Source organism: Herpailurus yagouaroundi, unplaced genomic scaffold (assembly GCF_014898765.1).
Source record: "Herpailurus yagouaroundi ecotype Mexico unplaced genomic scaffold, PumYag 308, whole genome shotgun sequence".
Lineage (NCBI taxonomy): Eukaryota > Metazoa > Chordata > Mammalia > Carnivora > Felidae > Herpailurus > Herpailurus yagouaroundi.
In genome coordinates, this window is record NW_024412525.1 from 2,808,420 (window position 1) to 2,827,801 (window position 19,382).

At 54.1% G+C, this 19,382-nt stretch overlaps 2 protein-coding genes and 2 long non-coding RNA genes across 5 annotated transcripts in view; all 4 read left to right on the forward strand.

The window, feature by feature from the left end:
• Window positions 1-4,156, forward strand: part of IPO9 (importin 9) — a 58,332-nt gene extending 54,176 nt beyond the window's left edge. The window contains exon 24 of the mRNA XM_040462259.1: window positions 183-4,156. Coding sequence (XP_040318193.1) covers window positions 183-293 — 111 coding nt within the window. The 3' untranslated portion in view covers window positions 294-4,156. The remainder of the gene's footprint in view (window positions 1-182) is intronic.
• A 489-nt stretch (window positions 4,157-4,645) lies between these two features.
• Window positions 4,646-6,603, forward strand: LOC121021660 (uncharacterized). The gene is made up of 2 exons (XR_005786635.1): window positions 4,646-4,728; window positions 4,980-6,603. It is a non-coding gene; the product is annotated as an uncharacterized LOC121021660 (long non-coding RNA).
• Window positions 6,604-11,278: 4,675 nt separating this feature from the next.
• Window positions 11,279-14,614, forward strand: SHISA4 (shisa family member 4). The gene is made up of 5 exons (XM_040462229.1): window positions 11,279-11,500; window positions 11,791-11,959; window positions 12,759-12,892; window positions 13,724-13,888; window positions 14,113-14,614. Exons 1-5 carry the CDS (start codon window positions 11,428-11,430, stop codon window positions 14,157-14,159), a joined length of 588 nt encoding a protein of 195 aa, XP_040318163.1. The 5' UTR covers window positions 11,279-11,427; the 3' UTR covers window positions 14,160-14,614.
• A 2,735-nt stretch (window positions 14,615-17,349) lies between these two features.
• The window catches only part of LOC121021661 (uncharacterized), a 40,620-nt gene continuing 38,587 nt past the window's right edge, over window positions 17,350-19,382 (forward strand). For both annotated transcript variants that reach the window (XR_005786638.1, XR_005786636.1), the window contains exon 1: window positions 17,350-17,485. This is a non-coding gene — a long non-coding RNA (uncharacterized LOC121021661). The remainder of the gene's footprint in view (window positions 17,486-19,382) is intronic.

The following is a 19,382-nucleotide window of genomic DNA, read 5'->3' on the forward strand; positions in this document are numbered from 1 at the left end:
TCTCTATGGACTTTAGTCTCTGGGTTGAGCCTGAACTAGATCCAGGAATGTAGAAAGCCATCCCTCAGGGTGCTGGCAATTGTCTGACAGCCAGTGCTTCCTATACCGCCGATAGTTCTCGCCCCTTACAGATGGTAAGCCTGAGAACCTGCAGTAAGGCCACTCTTTTTTCTTCTCTGCAGGCCTATCTCACGGACTTCCTCTGCCAGTTCGCTCAGCAGCCCTGCTACGTCATGTTCTCAGGTCACCTTAATGACAACGAGAGGCGGGTTCTGCAGACCATTGGCATCTAAGAAAGGGAGACTTTCCAACTCTGCTCCTCCTGGCCCAGCCACAAACCATTTTGCAGCCCTTAACTGGCCTTGAGATGTACTTTCTTTTCAACCTAGAGTGGCCTCCTGACTCTTGGCCCTTGGCCTTTGCAGAGTGACACTGACAATTCAGACCAAGGTCACCAGTGCTGTCACTTAGGAATACTGGAACAAAGGACATTTCTCAAAGTCCCCCTGAAGATACTCCATCTCTAGAACCTTTTTCTCCCCGACCGTGCCCCCACCTCTGTTCCTAGAGTCCTCTGCCGGCCACTCCAGAAACATAGTGCCCAGAAGGATTACGTGTTCATGGATTATTTTGCCCCACCTCAGGAGCACAGGGAGTCGTGACCATGTACATTCTAAAACAGACCTGTTTACTTTCATAGGACATCTGCTATGTTCAGATAGGAATACCCTTGAGAGATGATAATGCTTTCTGCTCTCTACCACAGATGCTCTGGGTTTTCCATAGGAATGAGAGGCAGCAGCTACATTCTGACCCCTCTCCAGTGACCTCTCCTTGTCTCCCTCCTACAACACTAAGGTTCCCCTGTCACAGGAAGTCCTCTTGTTTTTGCCTCATTGCATGACACAGTCCCTCCCCCCGAGCTATTCCTATGTATACACGCACACACAACATCAGCCAGAGAGATGGCAATTTGTTTTTCCTTTTTTTAGAAAAAAAAAAAAAAAAATGGGAAAAACATTTTTTTTAAAGTCCACCTGACCCAACTGTATTTAATATTCCTCCCCAACACATCACCACACACTCTGATATTCAAAGGTTACCCCCTCTCCCTCAGGAATCCTCTAAAGTGGTTAAGTTGTAGCCCTCAAATTTGCAATGTGTATTTTTCTAGGAGAGTAAAGTAATCTTTACAAATGAATTCAGTCCACATGGTATAAGGTGTCCTGGCACCTCTGCCTTCTGTTCCTTTTAGAAGGAAAATAAAAATAAGGGGGAAAAGATTAGGCGGAGCCATGCAGACACCTGAGTGTGTTCTAGCTAACCTAGCCCAAGATGATTCTTAGAGAACTGGTATCATCCAGTCAAATATTTTTAAGGGAGGTCCCTTAATTGGGAAATGCAGTCATTGTGGGTTCAAAAAGTGAATGATAACCAGTGAAGGGGAGGAAGGTAAAGCCCAGCATTCCCTTTTTTTTTATAATGCCGACACCTACTGCCCCAGTTTCAGCCACTACAGAAGGTTTCTTTAGACTGATGATCAAGTCTCTGTTCTCAAGGAAAGGTCCCCACTTGGGGCATTTACTGTACAGGACTGTAATTGGAAGCCTAAGGATTTTGTAGCCAATAGTGATTTCACACCACTAGGTGTCCCTGGTGTACAACTCCCACATCTGACTGAGTCGGGAAAAGTGTCTGTTAACGTCACTGTCTGAAAAGTCTGAGGGCCTGTGCACAGCCTGGTGTGCCAGCCAGGTTCTGAGACTAATAACTGCCCCTGTGATTTCTCTCCCTTGAGTTGGGGAAGTTGCTCATATTGGGGAAATGATGGAAGTCTGGCTAATTGGTGCTCAGGAAAGCCATTCTGAGCCTTAGAAACTCACCCCGTGGTTATTGATCTCAAGGCAGTTCCAGTTAGTTTCAGTGCTGAAGGTTCCACAGGGCCAAATCAACCCCTGATTGTGGCACAAAAGAATGGTCTCATGCCAGTGGCATTGGACTGCTGAGTTTGGGAAGGCTTGGGGCTTTCACACATAGACTGAGAAAGATATAGACCCCTCCTGGGCCCACTAATGACAAAAAGAGCCTATCTCGTGCCAAAAATGGTCTCTTGACAAGGGTCCTCTCTTCCTGCTCTCTCGCTAGTTTTAGGGGAGGACTGGAAAACTTGAGTTCTGAAGGGAAAGGGTCGTAGGGTCACCTGAGGGGCCACCCCCAACCAACAGACATACTGTTGTCAGTTAAGAGCAGAGGGTCTTGGACCCTTTGGTGTGCAGGCACTTCCTGCTCCCACAGCATTTCAACTATCCCATTTAACCTTTATAGCAGGTACACAGTAGATAATATTCCCATTCCCATTCTCTATTCTGAAAAGAGTTCAGAAACTACATCCAGGGTCTGCGAGAAGAAAAATCTGCTTGAGTCCAGGAGTATTGACAAAAAGTTGAACTCTAGCTCCTTTTGGTCTCCTGTGTTTTTGGCCAAAGAACCGGCTTCAGTCTGAAAAGGTCAGGGCCAACTGGTTAGAAAGAATTGAAGTTCAAGATAAGATAAACAAGGGAATAATAAGAGTGCTGAGCTGCTCTCAAATTCTCCAGGTCTCCTGACCCTGGTGAGTAACCGCTAGGACACCAAGGGCTTTCCCAAGACTGTTGAGCTCTTAGTGGAAAGAACTGAAAAGAAAATGGAAGAAATACCAGAAGACAGAAGGTGAAAGTCCAAGAACTGAAGGAAACTGGTTTTCACAAGTGCCCATCGGAAGGGTGATACTGATCAGGGACTATTAGATGACTCAAGCCAATAAATAGGAATGTTGTAATTAGTGCTTAATATAGGGCTTAATAGATATTAGTTGTGAATTCAGAACAAGTGATGCAAAACTAGCCCCATAGTCTGATTTTGTTAACAGATTAGATAAAATCTGGACATGGTAAAATCAAAGCATTAGGGAGATAGACCAGTTGGTAACTGGCCACCAACTCTCAGACTACAAATTGGCATGTTGTGGAATGGCTTGTGCTGTGCCCCAGGGCTCTGTCCTTGGCCCCTCCTTTGATATTAATGACAGATGAGGGAGTTTTTTTTATGCCTTACCCATTCCAAAAGAGGATCTGAGGCCCAAAAGAAACCCTACTAGATAGGAGAGAGATGCTGATCAGATTTTTAGATAACAGGAAACCCCTGGGAAGGATGACAATTTAGGATTCAAACAAATATGTCCATAACCTGTAAAAAATGGGCAGAATTGAAAGGTAAGGTTGTTTCAAAACTCAGATTAATGAGTATGAAGAAAGTTGAGGATTACAGAGTACTGTACTCTTGTTAACGATTCTGCGTGCCAGTAACAAGTGTTTATTATGTTGAACTGTTGGCGTGTCTTCACTAAACTCTAGTGTAGTTCTGGCTGGGTTAGTAGACACACATTGTGTAAGATCATTTCAGTCTTCTGTGCCTGTCAGCAATCCTAGAGTGCTCTGTTCCATTATGGTGCTCCAGCAGGAGGCTCCCTGACAGAAGGCGAGCCCATCTGCAAGACAAAAACCAAGAACTGGAGGACCTAAGCTGTGTCAAGGGGGAAGAAACTTGAAGGAGCTGAGAAGACTCAGGGAAAACAGGACACTGCTTTGGAAAATGAAAGGGTTGTCCAATGAAAGATCTACTTCTCACCCCAGCCTGGCAGACCTATGGCCAATGAGTAGATCATAAACTCAAAGCCAAATTCTGGCTACTATTATGTTTGTTCTGTTCAGTAAATATTAAATTTCTATTACATGCAAGGCCAATGGTAGATGCCGGAGAGGCTTGGCCCCTTCCCTCAAGAAGCTAGTCTAGTAGGGGGTCAGAAATAGCACAACGAATGTGGGGAGTACCATGAGAGGAAGAAATACTGGGGTCAATCCCCAATACCCAAAAAAAGGGGATGGTTAATGGTAAGTGGGAGAAGTCAGAGTTGCATGGAGAGGTGACCCTTGACCTGCAAGGTGGCTAACAACTACTGAGATTTCAGGACCACTCACTAAATGCCAGTGACTGTTCCAAAGTGTTGGATTATCTCGTGTAGACCATCTAATAACTTTACAAAGTGCATAATTTTGTTTATCCCATCTACAGACTGATGAAACCAAGGCACAGAGATATTAAATGCTACCTGCCGAAAGTCACATAGCAAAGTGTGTGATTCTGATCCAAGTGGATTGCACTTTTTGCCAGTACTCTGTCTTGCCTCCCCTATGCGTTTGCCAGGCAGACGAGGGTGGGGTAGGACACTCTAGAGAAAATATCATTAAGAAGAGACCCATCATGGAATAGGATTGCATTTTCACAGCTTATATGCAGGTTAAAAGATTGGAATTTATAGTTCACAGGACTCTTGGCCAGAAATAAGCAGGAAGGAAAAGTGAGAGCCAGATGGTGGAGGATCCTATAGGCCTTCCCCCTCTTCAGGGAATGGGAGACCACTCAAGAATTTTAGGCAGAGAAGTTACACAATCAGGTTTGCATTTTGCTTATTTTTATTTCTATTTTTTATTTTTTTTTTATGTTTCTTTTTGAGAGAGCGCAAGTGAGCTGGGGAGGGGCAGAGAGAGAGGGAGACAGAATCTGAGGCAGGCTCCAGGCTCTGAGCTGTCAGCACAGAACTCAATGTGGGGCTTCAACTTGTGAACCTTGAGCTCATGACCTGAGCCTAAGTTGGACGCTCAACCTACTGAGCCACCCAGGTGCCTCCAGGTTTGCATTTTATTTTTTTTATTTTTTTTTTTTAATTTTTTTTTTCAACGTTTATTTATTTTTGGGACAGAGAGAGACAGAGCATGAACGGGGGAGGGGCAGAGAGAGAGGGAGACACAGAATCGGAAACAGGCTCCAGGCTCTGAGCCATCAGCCCAGAGCCTGACGCGGGGCTCGAACTCACGGACCCCGAGATCGTGACCTGGCTGAAGTCGGACGCTTAACCGACTGCGCCACCCAGGCGCCCCCAGGTTTGCATTTTAGAAAGCATACTGATGTCTGTCCGGACAGAACTAAAAGGGGAGGCTGGAGGCAAAGTGCAGGTGAGAGAACCAAGAGCTTGGACTCGGCGGTAGCCAGAGAGGGGGTTGGAGTGGAAGAGGTCTGATTGTGAAAAGTTGACAAGGGTGGGTCTAGAGGGCCTGACGGTGGAGAGGGAAAGGTCTTCCCAAAAATGACAGCTGGCTGGGGCTTACTTAGACTAGACCTTCACCACACTTTGTCAGGACTTGGATAGCAAAGCAGCGAAAAGTAATTGCTAATAAAATTCCACCATTTGTAAATATTTACCTTTCTCTGATGGATTAGTACAAGTTCAACCTTAGCCTTCTAACAAGGGCCCTCACATTGTTTGTTTTGTTTTGGGAGGGGCTTGTTTTGAGTAGGTGAAAATAGGGTGGCATTAACCATTCTCCTAAAATTGCCAATTACACTGGGTCTGTTAGACTTATATGGTACACGTGATTTTGTAGCGGATGTGCTGGCCTGACCTGACTAGAAGGCCTAGGAAGTCCCTTCAAGTCTTGAGTTATTCTGATGTGGCATGATTACATAGCTAGAAGGTAAGGAGGGAGCTGGGGTGACATCCCCTGCGATCCGTGGTTCCCATATTTGTAAAATGGAGAACTAATACCCACCTCAGAGTTGTAGTTAGAATTCAAGATGTCTTAATTGAAGCACTTCAGATGGAAGAGAGTGCCTCTTTCCTCCGTGTCTCCCCCGCCCTCCGGTAGCTGGGAGCTATGTTTGGCTCAGTCTCCCTGACTCACTGGATTAGAATGACTCAATTCAGTTCCACAGATGCTGCTGCTAAATTAGGGTCTCAGTGAGCCTTTGGGAGGACAGCTCCGCGTGAAGTGCTGCAGCACTGCCATCCTGCCCAGGAACAGGATCGAAACCGGTGCTGGCTGCAGCCCTGCCTTCCACCTGCTGCGGACTTTTTCTGTAATATCTACATGACCAATGTATTGGTTTGCTTTCACTAGATTTCCCGCCGCCCCCCCCCCCCCACGTATTCTAAGAACATAGCCAAATTCTTTACATTTTCTTGCCTTAGTTGCTTTTGCAGAGTGGGAAGCAGAGCTGCTTGAGGATCGCCATGCTTCTGGATCCTAGGGTAAAAGCTTGAGTGAACTGAGATAAGGCCCAGGGCCGTGGAGGAAGAAGGAAAGGAGAGAGAGAAAAGGAGAGGGGTGCCAGAAAACGAGAAGGAACAGAAGTCCGTGGGGCCTGAGTGGTGAGGACCTTTACCCAATCCTGGCATAGCACTTGGGGACAGAAGAACTTCCTAAGGGAAAGGCTGCCTGGAATCCCTGGGGAGGCTGCATACTGGGCACCAGGGCTCCCTGGAACAGTTCCTGGGCCTGCGGCACATAGGCCAGGACTGTTGGCACTTGCAGGCCCCTGGCTGGCAGAAGACAAGGCCTGCAGGGTCCACCCCCAGTACTTTGCCTTGTGAGAGATCCCAGGACCTTTTCGTGATCCTGGTGGGGGGAGCAAACCATAATGACGACAGATAATTCCCCCACCAGCTGTGAGGATAGAGACTCCATCTGATCTAACTGGATTAAAAGAATAAATGTGTCACTTCTTTTACACCAGGTTTTGGGATTACAAATTCACACCTGATCTCACGTCCCTCACTGGCTTGGCTCTCTTGCCTCGTTCCTGACTCACAGAGGTTCACCAGCAAGAACACAGAAATATATGTGGAGGCAAGAGGGTTGGGTTCCTGCCCAAGCTCTGCTAGTGAACTATATCATGTGACCCTAAATAAACTCTTTTCCCATCGAACAGGGAGAGAGAGAGAATGGGCCAGAGTGCCTCTGCCGGCTGACTTGGGGATTCTACTGGGTTTGACTGAACCATAGTCCATTTACAAATGAGGAAACCAAGCCCAGAGGAGTTAAGTGGTTTCTCCAAATGTGGAGAGCCAGGAAGTGGCAAGGCAGGACTCATGCTCTGGTTAGGGGTTCAGAGCGTGAATTCTGGAGCCAGACTGCTTGGGTTTGAATCCTGGCTCTGCCATCTACCAGATGGGTGACTTTGGGCAAATTACTTAAATTATCTGTGCCTCCGCTTTCTCATCCACATAATAGGTATAATATTAGTTATCTGCTTCATGAAGTCATTTTGAGGATTAAAGTCAACATAATAGTGCTGCCTCATAGTAAGTAGTAATTTCTGCCATCAGTCTAATTCCAAGCCTAAAGCAACTCTCAATATCCAAACTTGACCTTGCAGAGGCTGTCATACCAACAAAGGCCCTGTACCTCTGTCTGTCCAAAAGTTCCCACCTGTGCAGATGATGAACAGGGCTAGGCTGAAAACGGAGACCCCAGGGTGGAAAGGACCAGCTGGAGGGCTGTGGCCCCTGTCTCCAAACCCTTCCCAGGAGACTGAGCGAAGATAAACAAAAGAGCTGTAAACAGAAACTTCTTCCTTCCTTACCCTCAGATCCTCAGATCCCAAAATAACACTTGTCTGCCCCCACCCTGCCCAGCTGGCAGAGGTGCAGTCTGAGTAAGGTGCCATTTAAAGATAACCTGGCCCTCCCCGTCTGCCCCACTGGCTGGGCTGGGCTCCTGAGGCTGGGCACCGGCTGCCTGGGACTACTAATGCTCCCACAGCCCCCCAGGGCAGGCTGCTCATGGATACCACCCAAGCCAGCCCAGCTAACCACTCCTTTCCCAAGGCCCAGGGCTGTGGAAGTTCTGCCCAGGCTGACCTGGGCCTCTGCAAAGAAGCAGAAGCCTGGCGTTCTGGGGAAGGTAATCCTGCAAAGGCGTTGCTAAAACCCCTCTAAGGAAGAGTGTTCCTTCCTACCCGCAGCTGGGCCAGCAGCGAGGCTGATCCCCACCATCCTTCACCCACTCCCAGACCCCTCCCACCAAGAGGACAAAGTCACAGTCTTTCATTTGCAGTGAGAAAGATTAAAGCTGGACACCAGGGAAGACCTTATGTTGCAGGAGAGATGTTTGTTTATTTGGGGACAGCGGGAGCCAGGAGATCTGGTTCCTTTAGTCCCCAGCTAAGCCATGAGACCTTGGCCAAGTTTCTGGCTCTCTCCTGGGCCTTGCTCCCCCGCCCTCCCCCAGCTCTGGGTTGCAAGGAAGAATCAGTGTGTCTTCAACACCCTGGAGGAGGGTGTAAAGAGATCAAATCAGAATGAGGAAAGGGCTCAGGGTCCTTGGGTAGAAGGAAACGTGTAATTACCTATCTGCCGGAGGTGACTATGCCAGAAGATAGCTGGGAGGAGAAAGACTGGAGAAAGCACAGCCTCTTGAGGAAAGCACTAGACCAGCCAGAGGCAAGTAGAGGAGAGGAAGGGAGCTCCCCTTATCTCACAAAGGCTCAAAATCCCCCTGGGCCAGAGAGCTGGGTGTGGCAGGAACCTCTGGAACGGAGGCTCCAGGACTCTGGTCCTGGGAAGGCAGGAAGGCCTTGGGAGCCCGGGCCTACTCACTCAGCTATGATTTGAAGAAGAGCAAGAAGGGGGTTGGGCGGAGCCCTGGGCTGGTCATTCAGCCCAGCAGTGAGATGACTCAGCAGCACACGGGTACCACAGTCCCAGGCGAAGCCCAAACTGGGTCACAGGCATGGTCTAGCCCCTCCTCTCTACCCAGCTTCCACCGCCCTTCCCCACTCTAAATATCCCGCTATCTTCCCACACAGACTCCTGCGAGGGATAAGGGCTGGATATCATGGTTTCCCCAAGTACGCACGCTCTATGCCAAGCATAGCAGCGAGCATTTTAGACATGTTACAGGAGAGGCAGGCGGTGGGGTGGAAGGGCCTGGACTTTGAAGTCACACAAGCCAACCTTCAAATCCCAGCTGTGTAAGCTGGGAAAATTCACCTCCAGCCTCTGTACAATGGGAAACTCATTTGCAGTGTTAGCTGCTAGTATTATTATTATCATATTCCAGGCACCCCGGGGAAAGCCTGCTACTGGAAAAGTCCATATTTTGTCTCATTGCACATTAATTACTGTCTGCCTCTCCTATTCCAGGAAAGTGCCTCTGCCCCTCACTGAGGCCTGGGAGAGTGGCTTGGTGAGGGGAACAGGCTCCCGTGTGCCCTGAGTAGAGGAGGTACAATGAAGCCCCTTCAAGGCCTGGAGATTTGGACAATCCCCTTCTCAGGGCCCCCAGTCCCTCCCTAGCGCTCCCACCCAGCCTCTTCCCACTCCCTCCCCGTTCCATGGTCTCTGGCAGGACTCAGGTCCACATGGCAACACAGCTAGCCTCAGCCCTCCATCTCCAGGCTCTCCCAACTGCTGCCAGTTCTCCCCCCACCCCCGCCCCTGCCCACAGACCCTCCCCCACCCTCTGTCCCAGTCTAACGCTCCTGCCGTGTGGACTGACAAGTTTTCCTAGCATTTTCCAGTTAGAAAATCACTGATGGTGTTGTGAGAGTTAGGTGTCGTGGCCAGCTGGAAGCATCAACCAGGTTGAGACTCGAGGAGGACTAGTTGGAGGAATAAAGGAGAAAAGCAGGAAAGTAGCCAGAAAAGGATGAATTTGGGGAAATGTGGTTTTGCTTTGCTTGGTTTTGTTTCGTTTTGTTTTACACGGAGAGACTTGAGATTTTTTTTTTTTTTTTTTTTTTTTTTTCCTCTGGGGAAAGAAGCTGATAAGAAAGGAGAAACTAAGGATGCAGAAGAGAAGAGATAATGCTGGGAGAGGGATCAGATGGGGTCTAGAGTACACATGGAAGGGTTACCCTTGGACAGGAAGAGAGACAACCCTTCCTCTGAGAGTCAGTCAACCAACAATGATCACCTAGGGCCCGGACTGGGTGACAGCAGTGAACACGATGGTCACGTGGTCCAGCACTCCTGGAGCTCGTGCACGAGGAAAGAAGACATGGATGGGAATGGAGACACCGTCTAGGGGGTGGCGAAGTGAGAGACATCTCCTTTTGTCCCTCTGCCCCTGGGTTTATGACTGTGTCCTGCATGGGTGCATATATTCGCTTACTCCCCTCCCACACCCCACCCCTGCAGGCTACCAGCAATTTGCTGGGGCAGGAGCCCATGGTCTCCTTACTCCAGCTCTTGGGTTGGGTGTGCCAGTACCCACAGGGGCCCGGGGCAGAGCAGCTCCGCTTCTGGCAGCCCTCCCCTAACTTGTTTAAGATTCTGCTGGGCCATCCATTCTCTCTCTCACCTCCGAACACCCTCTGCTATTGGAGAGGAGGATCCACCTGGATTTAGAAGACTTGGGCCCTGACGTTGCCTCAGCCTTATACCGGCAGGCAAGTCCTTCAACTCCCATGAGTCCTAGTTTCTCAATCTGTAAAATGGGATCGATGATAACACCTGTCAACTTTGTCGAGCTCGCAGAAACTGTGGAGAGCCTCAAATGAGGTTAACTGTCAAAGTGCTTTGTAAAGAACTGTCCCATGGCCAGGGGTTGAGGTAGGCTTTTGATTTTCCCCCTGAAGTGATAGGCAGTTCCTGGTCAGTGTAACCCAGGTAGCAGGGGGCACAGTCACTGACACTCAATATAAATTTGTAAGGGGATTGATTGGCTCCCCTCCTCCCAAAACACTGTCCCCACGGTAATTAACTCTTGTTCTCCCTATGCTCTCCTAGCCAATGCAGTGTTTGTGCAGGATTCACTGTGAAGGGTGTCTAGCTGGATGGGCTCCAGGTGGCCCCAGCGGCCTGTCATCCCGACTGATGAGGCCATGGGCTGGTGCATGCCAGCGCTGTCCACTCAGAGGGGGAAGGGTCCGTCTCAGGGAGCCAGTGCAGCTGGCAGAGTCCAGGTCTGTGGGCACCGCGGGGACAAAGCGGCTCTGAGCTGCCTCTCAATGGGTGCCTGTGTTCTGGGAATGGGGGCGGGGTGCTCTCAGCCTCTTTTCCCTCTTCTCCCACCCCCCCCCTTCCCCGCAGGACGTCCTGGGCTGGACACTGGGGCAGAGGAGGTCCTGCCCCTCTAGGGTTGGCCCATGTGCCTGGGTACTCGGAGATGGCACCAGGATCGGGGCTTCTGGGGTCCGGGATACTGATTGGGCCCAGGCGAGGGGCGGGCCCAGGGCACGGAGAGGCCTCCCTGGCCGCAGTGTCCAGCGGCCCGCTGTGGCCACGGTGGCTCTGGCGGGAGGAGCCACCTTGGAGCCGGGGGCGGGGCGCAGGGCAGTACCGGGCTGGGTGAGGGGCGCCCCGCTCCTGTGCCCGGGCCGGGTGGGCGTCGCCGGTGGGTGGCCCCCTGGGCCGGGCGCGGAGCGTGGAGGGGGCGGTGGGGGGGGGCCAGGGTTACCGCGGCCCGGGCCTTAGTCCCGCCCTCGCAGGAGGCGGGAGAGGAAACCGAGCCTGGCGGCGGGTTGGGCCCCGCAGCAGCTCCCGCCGGCCGGCTTCGTCCTGCGCTCCCTGCTCCCGGCGGCCGGGCCCGGCCGCGCCCAACCCCCGCCATGCGGCCCCCGGGGCTCTGCGGGGCCGCGCCGCTGGCCGCGGCCGCCCTCCTGGTGCTGGGGGCGCCCCTGGGTAAGGGGGTGCGCGGCGGGGTGGGCGCGGGGCTCCCTGGGTGCTGCCGGTGCTCAGGGAGCGGGAGGAGACACGGCCGGGAGGCTGGGCCACGGGCCGCTGACCCGGAGCGCGGGGTCAGCTCCGTCGAGAGGCCGCCGGGGCTCAGGGGCGGAGCGCCTCAGGGTGGCGACCAGGGGCAGCCCCCGCGTCCCGGGAGCCAGCGGGCTGGGAGCCTCGGGGAGCGGGGTAAGGGCGGACGGAAAGCTGGCCTGGTGGCCATGTCCCCCCTACCCCCGACCTGCCCGCAGCGCTGGCCGGCGAGGACTGCCTGTGGTACCTGGACCGGAATGGCTCCTGGCATCCAGGCTTTAACTGCGAGTTCACCTTCTGCTGCGGGACCTGCTACCATCGGTACTGCTGCAGAGACCTGACCTTGCTCATCACCGAGAGGCAGCAGAAGCACTGCCTGGCCTTCAGGTGGGCTCGCGTCCCCTCCATCCTCCTCTCAGGAGGCCCACCTGGGCCTCCCCTGCTCCCCCCGACCGCCTCCTGCCCCTCTCCATGTCCACCTCCACAGCCTCAGCCCAAGCCCAGGACTCGGCTTGGGGACAAAGCTGGATGTTAGTGCTGGGGCCTGGGAGGTCCAGGAAAGGGGCATTAGCAACCCTCTCGGGCTTGGTGGAGAGTGTGTGCAGGGTCAAAACCCAGACCGGGGTGCGGCTTTGTGGAAGAAGCCCTAGCAAGAAGGCAGGAGTCTTGGGTTTGATTCCCAGGTCCAGTTCTCAGGCGTGTGCTCTTAGGGAAGACTCTCATGGGTCATTATTTCCTCTTCATAAAATGAGGGGGTTGCCAAAATTAGTGGTTTTCAAACTTCTTTTTGAAGGGGACTGCTAATATACAAAAGGCGTAAGGAGACTGTGATGGGGGGGGCGTTAAAAAAAAAAAGGGCTCTAGATTATTTCTAAGGTGCCTTTCAATGCTAACATGTTCTAAGCCTAACCAATTGAGTTGTAGATGCAGGAGTGAGGAAGTGGGGTGCACACTACAACTCCCGGCCTGCCTCACACTAGCCAGCCAGGCAGCATGGCCTTCTGGGAAATGGAGGTCCCCTAAGATCTCCTCCACAGGGACTGGGCAGAGCCCCTCAAGGAACCCCAAATCTCAGCTTGCTGTGGCCCCCTGCTGGCCAGGAGTTGGAGCACAGTTTTATGGCACCATAATGAGGACTCCCTCCTATGAGTGTTGGAAGGTGAGGGGACCTGTTCTTTGTCTAAAGTCCCAAGACCATAGCAGGCATCGCCTCCGCCGTGATCCTCTTTGTGGCTGTGGTTGCCACCACCATCTGCTGCTTCCTCTGTTCCTGCTGCTACCTGTACCGCCGGCGCCAGCATCTGCAGAGCCCATTTGAAGGTATGTGCAGAGTTGGGCGCGACGAACCTGGGATAGGCCGAGCTAAGCTGAACCCCACGACGGGCCCCGGAGAGTTCAAGGATGTGTGAATTGCACAGTAGGGCGTGCTTCTGCAGACACATACCGGCCAGCATGTAACCCCGGAAATAACGTTCCAGGGCCGTGTATGCGAACATCGGACTGCGTGTACACGTACATGCATGCGTGTGAATGTTGAGATGTGCACGGCATGCCGTCTGCCGGCAGTGGTGTGTGTGCAGTGGGCACCTGCATGCACATGACTCTCGGAAAGCGCAGGAGGTGGGGTCTATGGTGGTGAGCACTAACTGGGTGTGCTCCAGTGTACAATGGAATGTGTGCCTGAGTGCGGGCACATGACTGCGGATCCGCCCAAACCCGATGGACACGGGACGCGTGACCCTGCATGGGGGAATCAGTGGGGGGGGGGAGGGGCTGGGGGAGGGACCCCTCCCCCCTTTGGTGGCAGCTCTGCTAGATTACAAGATACCAGCCCCGGGAGCTGCCCCCCTCCTTGCCTAAGTGGGACATTCCCCGGGCTGTGTTCTCTGGCTTGTGAGGCCTCTGAACCTGCCGAGGGGTGCAGACCTGCTAAACACACACTGACCCGCTGGGACCACGTGCACGGCTCCCTGTTCAACTCTGCCAAGCAAGGTCTGGGAGGCAAAGGCAGCAGGTAGCCAGCCCAGCCCGGAACCTGCCAGCACAGAGAGCAGGGGCCCAGTGGTGCCTACCTCGGTTTCTTGGGCAGGAGAAGGAGGCTTCCTCCCATGCAGGTGGAGCTCTGAATGCTGATCCTTGTCCCCCACCTAGGTCAGGAGATTCCAATGACAGGCATCCCAGTGCAGCCAGTGTACCCATACCCCCAGGACCCCAAAGCTGGCCCTGCACCCCCACAGCCTGGCTACATGTACCCTCCTAGCGGTCCTCCCCAGTATCCACTCTACCCGGCTGGGCCCCCTATCTACAACCCTGCAGGTAAGTGAGCAGTCTGGAGCCACTTGCTCCTGCCTGCCCCCTGCCCCTGTGCTGGGACCTCCCCTGCCCCTGTCTCCCCCTGAGTCCCTCTTCCAGACTTCTACCTCAGCTGGAAACATCCAGGCTACCTCTTCTGCATGGATCCTTCATGCCTCTGGGATTGGGGGTCACTTCACATCCTCCTGTGCCACCCCTGACCCTCACCCTGTCTCCTTGGCTTTCAGCTCCTCCCCCCTATATGCCACCACAGCCCTCCTACCCAGGAGCCTGAGGAACCAGCTGTGTCTCTGCTGCCCCTTCAGTGATGCCCCTCTCCTGTATCTGCATCTGGCCCTGGGGGCGGGCAGGGGTCCTCTATTCACCAGGCCCCAGAAAAAGCCAAACCCTGGGTCCTACTGGTGATGGAGCCCCAGGGAAGTAGACCAGGAGCTGAGCTGGAACTTGGCCATGAACGAGGGGTGGGTGGGGAGGGCTTAGAATCAGGGGACTCTTTTTACCTGGGGCAAGAGAAGGACATGAAAGCCTGGGTCAAAGCCCCTGCTTTCTCAGAGTCCTTCTACTCTCAAGATCCCAGCCAGGAAGGCTGGGACCCGTCCTGTTTGCTCACTGTGGGCTGGGGCAGGGTGGGGAGTGGGCTCCATCAGCAGTGGGCAGAAGCCCTGCCCCTGGCTGCCCCACTGGCCCGGACTCCAACATGCTGGATTAAAGCTGTAAAGCTGTAACTCATGTCGGTTGCCTCATTGGGTCCCTGCACACCTTCCAGGAGCTCTGCCTTCAGCTGGGCCCTGAGTGCTGCCGGTACCACATCCTTCGAGCAGGAAGGGCAGGTGCCAGGGCTGGAGCCCAGCACCACCCTTACCCCCCTTGCACAAGCAGAACCACCCCAGGCTAAGGGCTCCTTGAGCTGGTTCCCAAGCCAGTGAGATGGATCTTGCCACAACGGGCAAGAGGGTGCCCATTTGCATTACAGAGATTCCCCACTAGGGGTCAGGAGCCTGTGACATAGGGCACTGCAAATTGTACAAAGGCAGCTCCCCCTTTTCCAGCACACTTAGCTTCACACGTGGGTCCTGCCACTGGCTGACCTTGGGTGTGTCTCTGAAGGTCTCCAAGTCCCAGTTTTCTCAGTGATACGATGGGGATAATGCCTCAGGGCTGTCATGAGGGTAAAATATGTACATGAAACTGTGACCTCTGTCCTTCCTCATCAGAGAGGTTCTAGCACTAGAAGCCAAGTGGAGAGGCTGGGCCACCCAAGAGGCTGGTGCAAGGTGCTTCTGTCAGCTGCCTTGGATCATCAGGGGACCCTAAGACATCACGTCCCCCACTGAGCCAGGCAGCTGCCCCCACCCTTGGAGATGCGTGTGCATCTAGCTAGACCCTATCCCTTGCCTTGTTCCCTGAGGACCCGGTCCTTGCGATCGCAGGACTTGTCTGGTGACAGATCCAGGAAAGGAAATTTTATAGTTTTTAATTCAAGTGGGAGAAGTGCCAGCTCAGCTTGGCAACAGCACCACCAACCAAGCGTCTCCTTTCCCCAACACCCATATGCTCAACGCCTCCTTCCCTCACCCTCCAAGGTCCTCCAGCCCTGCAGCCTTGTCTTCCAGCTAGGTCCTGCATATGGCCATTGTGCTAACCATGCCCTCTGGTGCCCTCAGGAAGGCTCTTGTCACCCAGGCTGGAGGTGGGGAGCTCCTGGGTCAGCATCAGAAACAACTATGGAGAGAGGTCTGTCCGTGGATTTACAGTCTCCTCCCTTCCTGGTGAAATCTTCAGGGGGTCCAAGAGTCTGCCCCAGGAACTGACTGAGACAGAAAGACAAAGCTAATGCTGGTGGGGACAGAGCTGGGGCTACAGCTGCAAATCTGCCTTCTCTCTGAGGATGGGGAAAAAAGGTGGGAGCTGGGGTTACAGAGTATCCTGGCTTCCAGTCTGCAAATTCTGCCTTCATTCACACTTTAGGAGAGAGGGTCATCAAGGTTTAGAACCCAATCTCCTTTCCCTCTCTCCCTCTCTCCCCCTCCCCACCCCCCTTCCTCCTGAAGCTGAGAGGTGGAGGAGATTGGCAGGACAAGGTTTCTGAGTTTCCCTAAGAAAAGAGGTGTAAATGAATGCACAGCCATGCCAGTCAGAATTAATTATCCTTAAGTCCACAATCTGGGGCCAATTAAAACTTGCTTTGTCGTCTGGGATGGAAGGCAGTTTTATCCCAGTCATAGCTGCCTCCCAGAAGGGTAGAATCTCCCCTCCCCAACATTTCCAGTCAATTAACTGCAAAGCACTGAGAATTCTAAGGAAAAGGGGGAAACTATGGTAGAATGGGGCTTTCACATGCCCCGAGCAGAGAGGAGGCCCCTCTCACATTCTCTAGTTCTGTAAATAGGGAACCCTCTGGAATCTCTCCCCAAGCTCTACATGTATGACCCCATCTCATCTGCTCATTCCCAGGGACATGGGGCCAGCAGGAGCACAGAGCTGTAGCTGTCCCTCCTATCACCTTGTTCAGCAGCCAGCACCCCTGGAAACCAGGCAGGCACCCTACAAGGGGAGCAAGATACAGGGCAGGAGGAGCAGTGACCCTCCATGATTGGGGTCTCCAACGGTGTAAATGGGGTCCTGCAGGGCTGTGAGGGCACACTGAGGACCCTAAGGGGGGAGGTCTGGGAGGCACAGATGGAGGAGTGCTCTACACACAAGCAAGGGCACCTCTTGGCCACCTGTTCAGGCAGGGGAGAGGGGTGGCTGCGCTCAAAGGGGGAAGGCAGGGGTTCAGATGCAGGGAGAGAGCTAGGGCAGAGGGGAATGGGAATACAATGGGGGCCTGAGGAAGGAAAGGTTAGCAAGAAAGGGGAGCACTGCTGGGGGGGAGAGGTATAGAATGGGGGCAGCTGGAAAACGGACACCTCAAGCAAGGAGTGAGGAAGGGTAGGTGTGATAAAGGAAGAGGAGGATGCACAGGGCGGGGACGAGGACGGGGGCTGGATGTGTGTGGGGGCGTGGTGGGGGGGGGCACTCACCAGGCCTGGACTCCAGGCCAGCAGCCTGCCCCCCTCACCACAGATGGCGCAAGCCCTAGCTGGGCCTCAGGCTTGAGGCCAGTCCGTGGAGGAGTGGGGAGCTGCAGGTGGGCGCGGTGGGGTAGGCAACACATGACACTCCAGGCTTGGCGAGCATGGTGATCCAGAAGCCCCACTAGGTGGTGGGTGACCCGTGTCCAAATCTAATGCTTCTTCAAGAAGGCTGCATGAGTGGCCATGCGCCCAACTCACAGCGCCTGGGACTGGAGCCCCTCGCTCACACGCCTGTGGAGCTCCTGCGACAGAGAGTGGGGTATTTCAGCGGCCCCAGCCCCCGCCATCCCGCCCACGGCCAGCGGCCGGCGCCAGGGCCCGGGTCCGAGGCCTGCGGGGGCGGGGCCGGAAGGTGGGAAGAAGGTGCGACAGTGGGTGTGGGCGGGCCCAGGGGGCGGAGAGCCCGATGCGAAGACGCCCTCCGTTGCCTGGCGGGAGACACGGGATGTGGCTCCGGGAACCGATGAGGCCGGTAGGGTGAGGCGGCGCGGAGGAAATGGCGGAGGGAAGCCCCTCGGCTCAGGTGGGTAGGACGAACCCGGCGACGAGAGACGTGGGTTTGAATACGGATGCGTCACCTTGTTCAAGTCATTTGCTGCCTTTGACTCTCATTATCTTCCCTGTGAAAGGCGGGCGAGGGACGAGGATAGATCCTGTCCGGCTCTTGCATTCTGGGTTTCATGAAGGGAAATCCTAGCAGACGGGCGCCAGCGGAGGCGAATGGGGCAAGTGGGCGGCGATGGGTGCGCGACTCGGCAGAAACGCGGCCCCCAGAGAGGCCGGTTTCTCACATTCAGCCCATCCATGAGCACACATGGCCGCTCGCTGCCAGGCGTTCCCCCCGTCCCTCCCAGGCGGCCGGAAGGCGCGACCCAGGCCACTGACCTGGCGCTGCGTCCAGTCTACCCACCTTCCCTGCCCTCCAGCGCAGCTCCGGCGCGCCCCTGGCGCCGCGGGAGAACCGGGACGCGGCCTGCCGGCAGGTGGCGCTGCGCTCCCGCATCAGGTTCTAAGGCATCAGAGGACGAATGATCTCACCAGCCCCGGCTCTACCCACCCCTCCGGAAGAGGGGAAGAGGGCAGAGAGCGGCGCTAATCCCTTGTTGTGTGTGGACAGAAAGTGTGTGTGTGTGTGTGTGTGTGTGTGTGTGTGTGTGTGTGTGTGCGCGCGCGCGCGCGCGCGCGCTTAGTCTGGCTAAATCTTGCTTGGTAGAAAGGGCTTCCTAAGGTGACAGTTTCTGTTGGCACCTTAAGACTTGGAGATCCTTCGTTCCGGTTTGGTTAGGCTTTCAGTGCTTTCCTGAGGCACCAGGACCAGTCTCATTTCAGTAAGGGGATGAGGGGGACCTGTTATCAGATGTAGCTCTAGGAGCGGGAACTCGACCTGAGCTCTGTTTTTAAAATTTTTTTTTTTCAACGTTTATTTATTTTTGGGACAGAGAGAGACAGAGCATGAACGGGGGAGGGGCAGAGAGAGAGGGAGACACAGAATCGGAAACAGGCTCCAGGCTCTGAGCCATCAGCCCAGAGCCCGACGCGGGGCTCGAACTCACGGACCGCGAGATCGTGACCTGGCTGAAGTCGGACGCTTAACCGACTGCGCCACCCAGGCGCCCCCTGAGCTCTGTTTTTATTAGCTGTGTGATCATGGACCCGTAAGTTAACCTCTCTGGGCTGAACTTATCTGCAAAATGGAGATAATATTGGCATCCACCTCACAGAATTGAAAGAGCACCTGAAGCATCTTGCTAAAGCCTAGCAACCACAGACACAGGGTAAATGGAAGCCCTGGCTGCACTTAGCTCCAGGTAACACCCTTTGTGGGCCAGGAGGCGTCAAGCAGGGTTCTGTCTCCCCTCTCCTGGGCCCAGCCCTTGTTTTGGTTGTTGGGGCAGACAGGCGAGTGGGTGGAGGGAAAGGGCCACAGAGAAACCTGGGATCCAAGCTTTTTGCTCCCAGGACTAGCCTGCCTCTGTTTTTGGTCAGACCTAGCACAGCAATCCTCCTTCCTAGCAGGGACACCCCTTCCTTCCCCCCCGAAGATGGTGAAACTGCTGTGCTCCCTGCTCTTGAGGCAAAACCTGGAGACAAAAACTACCAGTGACCTAGACCCAAGGTGGCAGTCCCACGGTGCCAAGGGATGCTGGTACAGTTAAGCCACTCAAATCAGAGGGATGCTTTTGATGCACACCTGATGGAGGGCATGGGGGCACCATTAGGTCAGGAGAGAGCCGGCAGCTAGAGCAGGAGGGGGGTGACTGGGCACACTGGTAGGGGTGCTGCTCCCCAAATGGTCATTCACTTCTCTGCTCAGGGATGGCTGCCTTCCTGGGCTTGTGACTGCTGTGGGGAGCTGGCCCCAAGCCCACAGTTAGGAAGAGTCATGGAATGAGCATCCCCTGAACATGCCTAATATAGCC

Bases quoted from the DNA above. Each gene is read 5' to 3' on its own strand.
- SHISA4 (XM_040462229.1), top strand. From the start codon at position 11,428: ATGCGGCCCCCGGGGCTCTGCGGGGCCGCGCCGCTGGCCGCGGCCGCC. The intron at 11,501-11,790 runs GTAAGGGGGTGC...ACCTGCCCGCAG, and splicing joins GGTGCTGGGGGCGCCCCTGG to CGCTGGCCGGCGAGGACTGC. The intron at 12,893-13,723 runs GTATGTGCAGAG...TCCCCCACCTAG, and splicing joins TCTGCAGAGCCCATTTGAAG to GTCAGGAGATTCCAATGACA.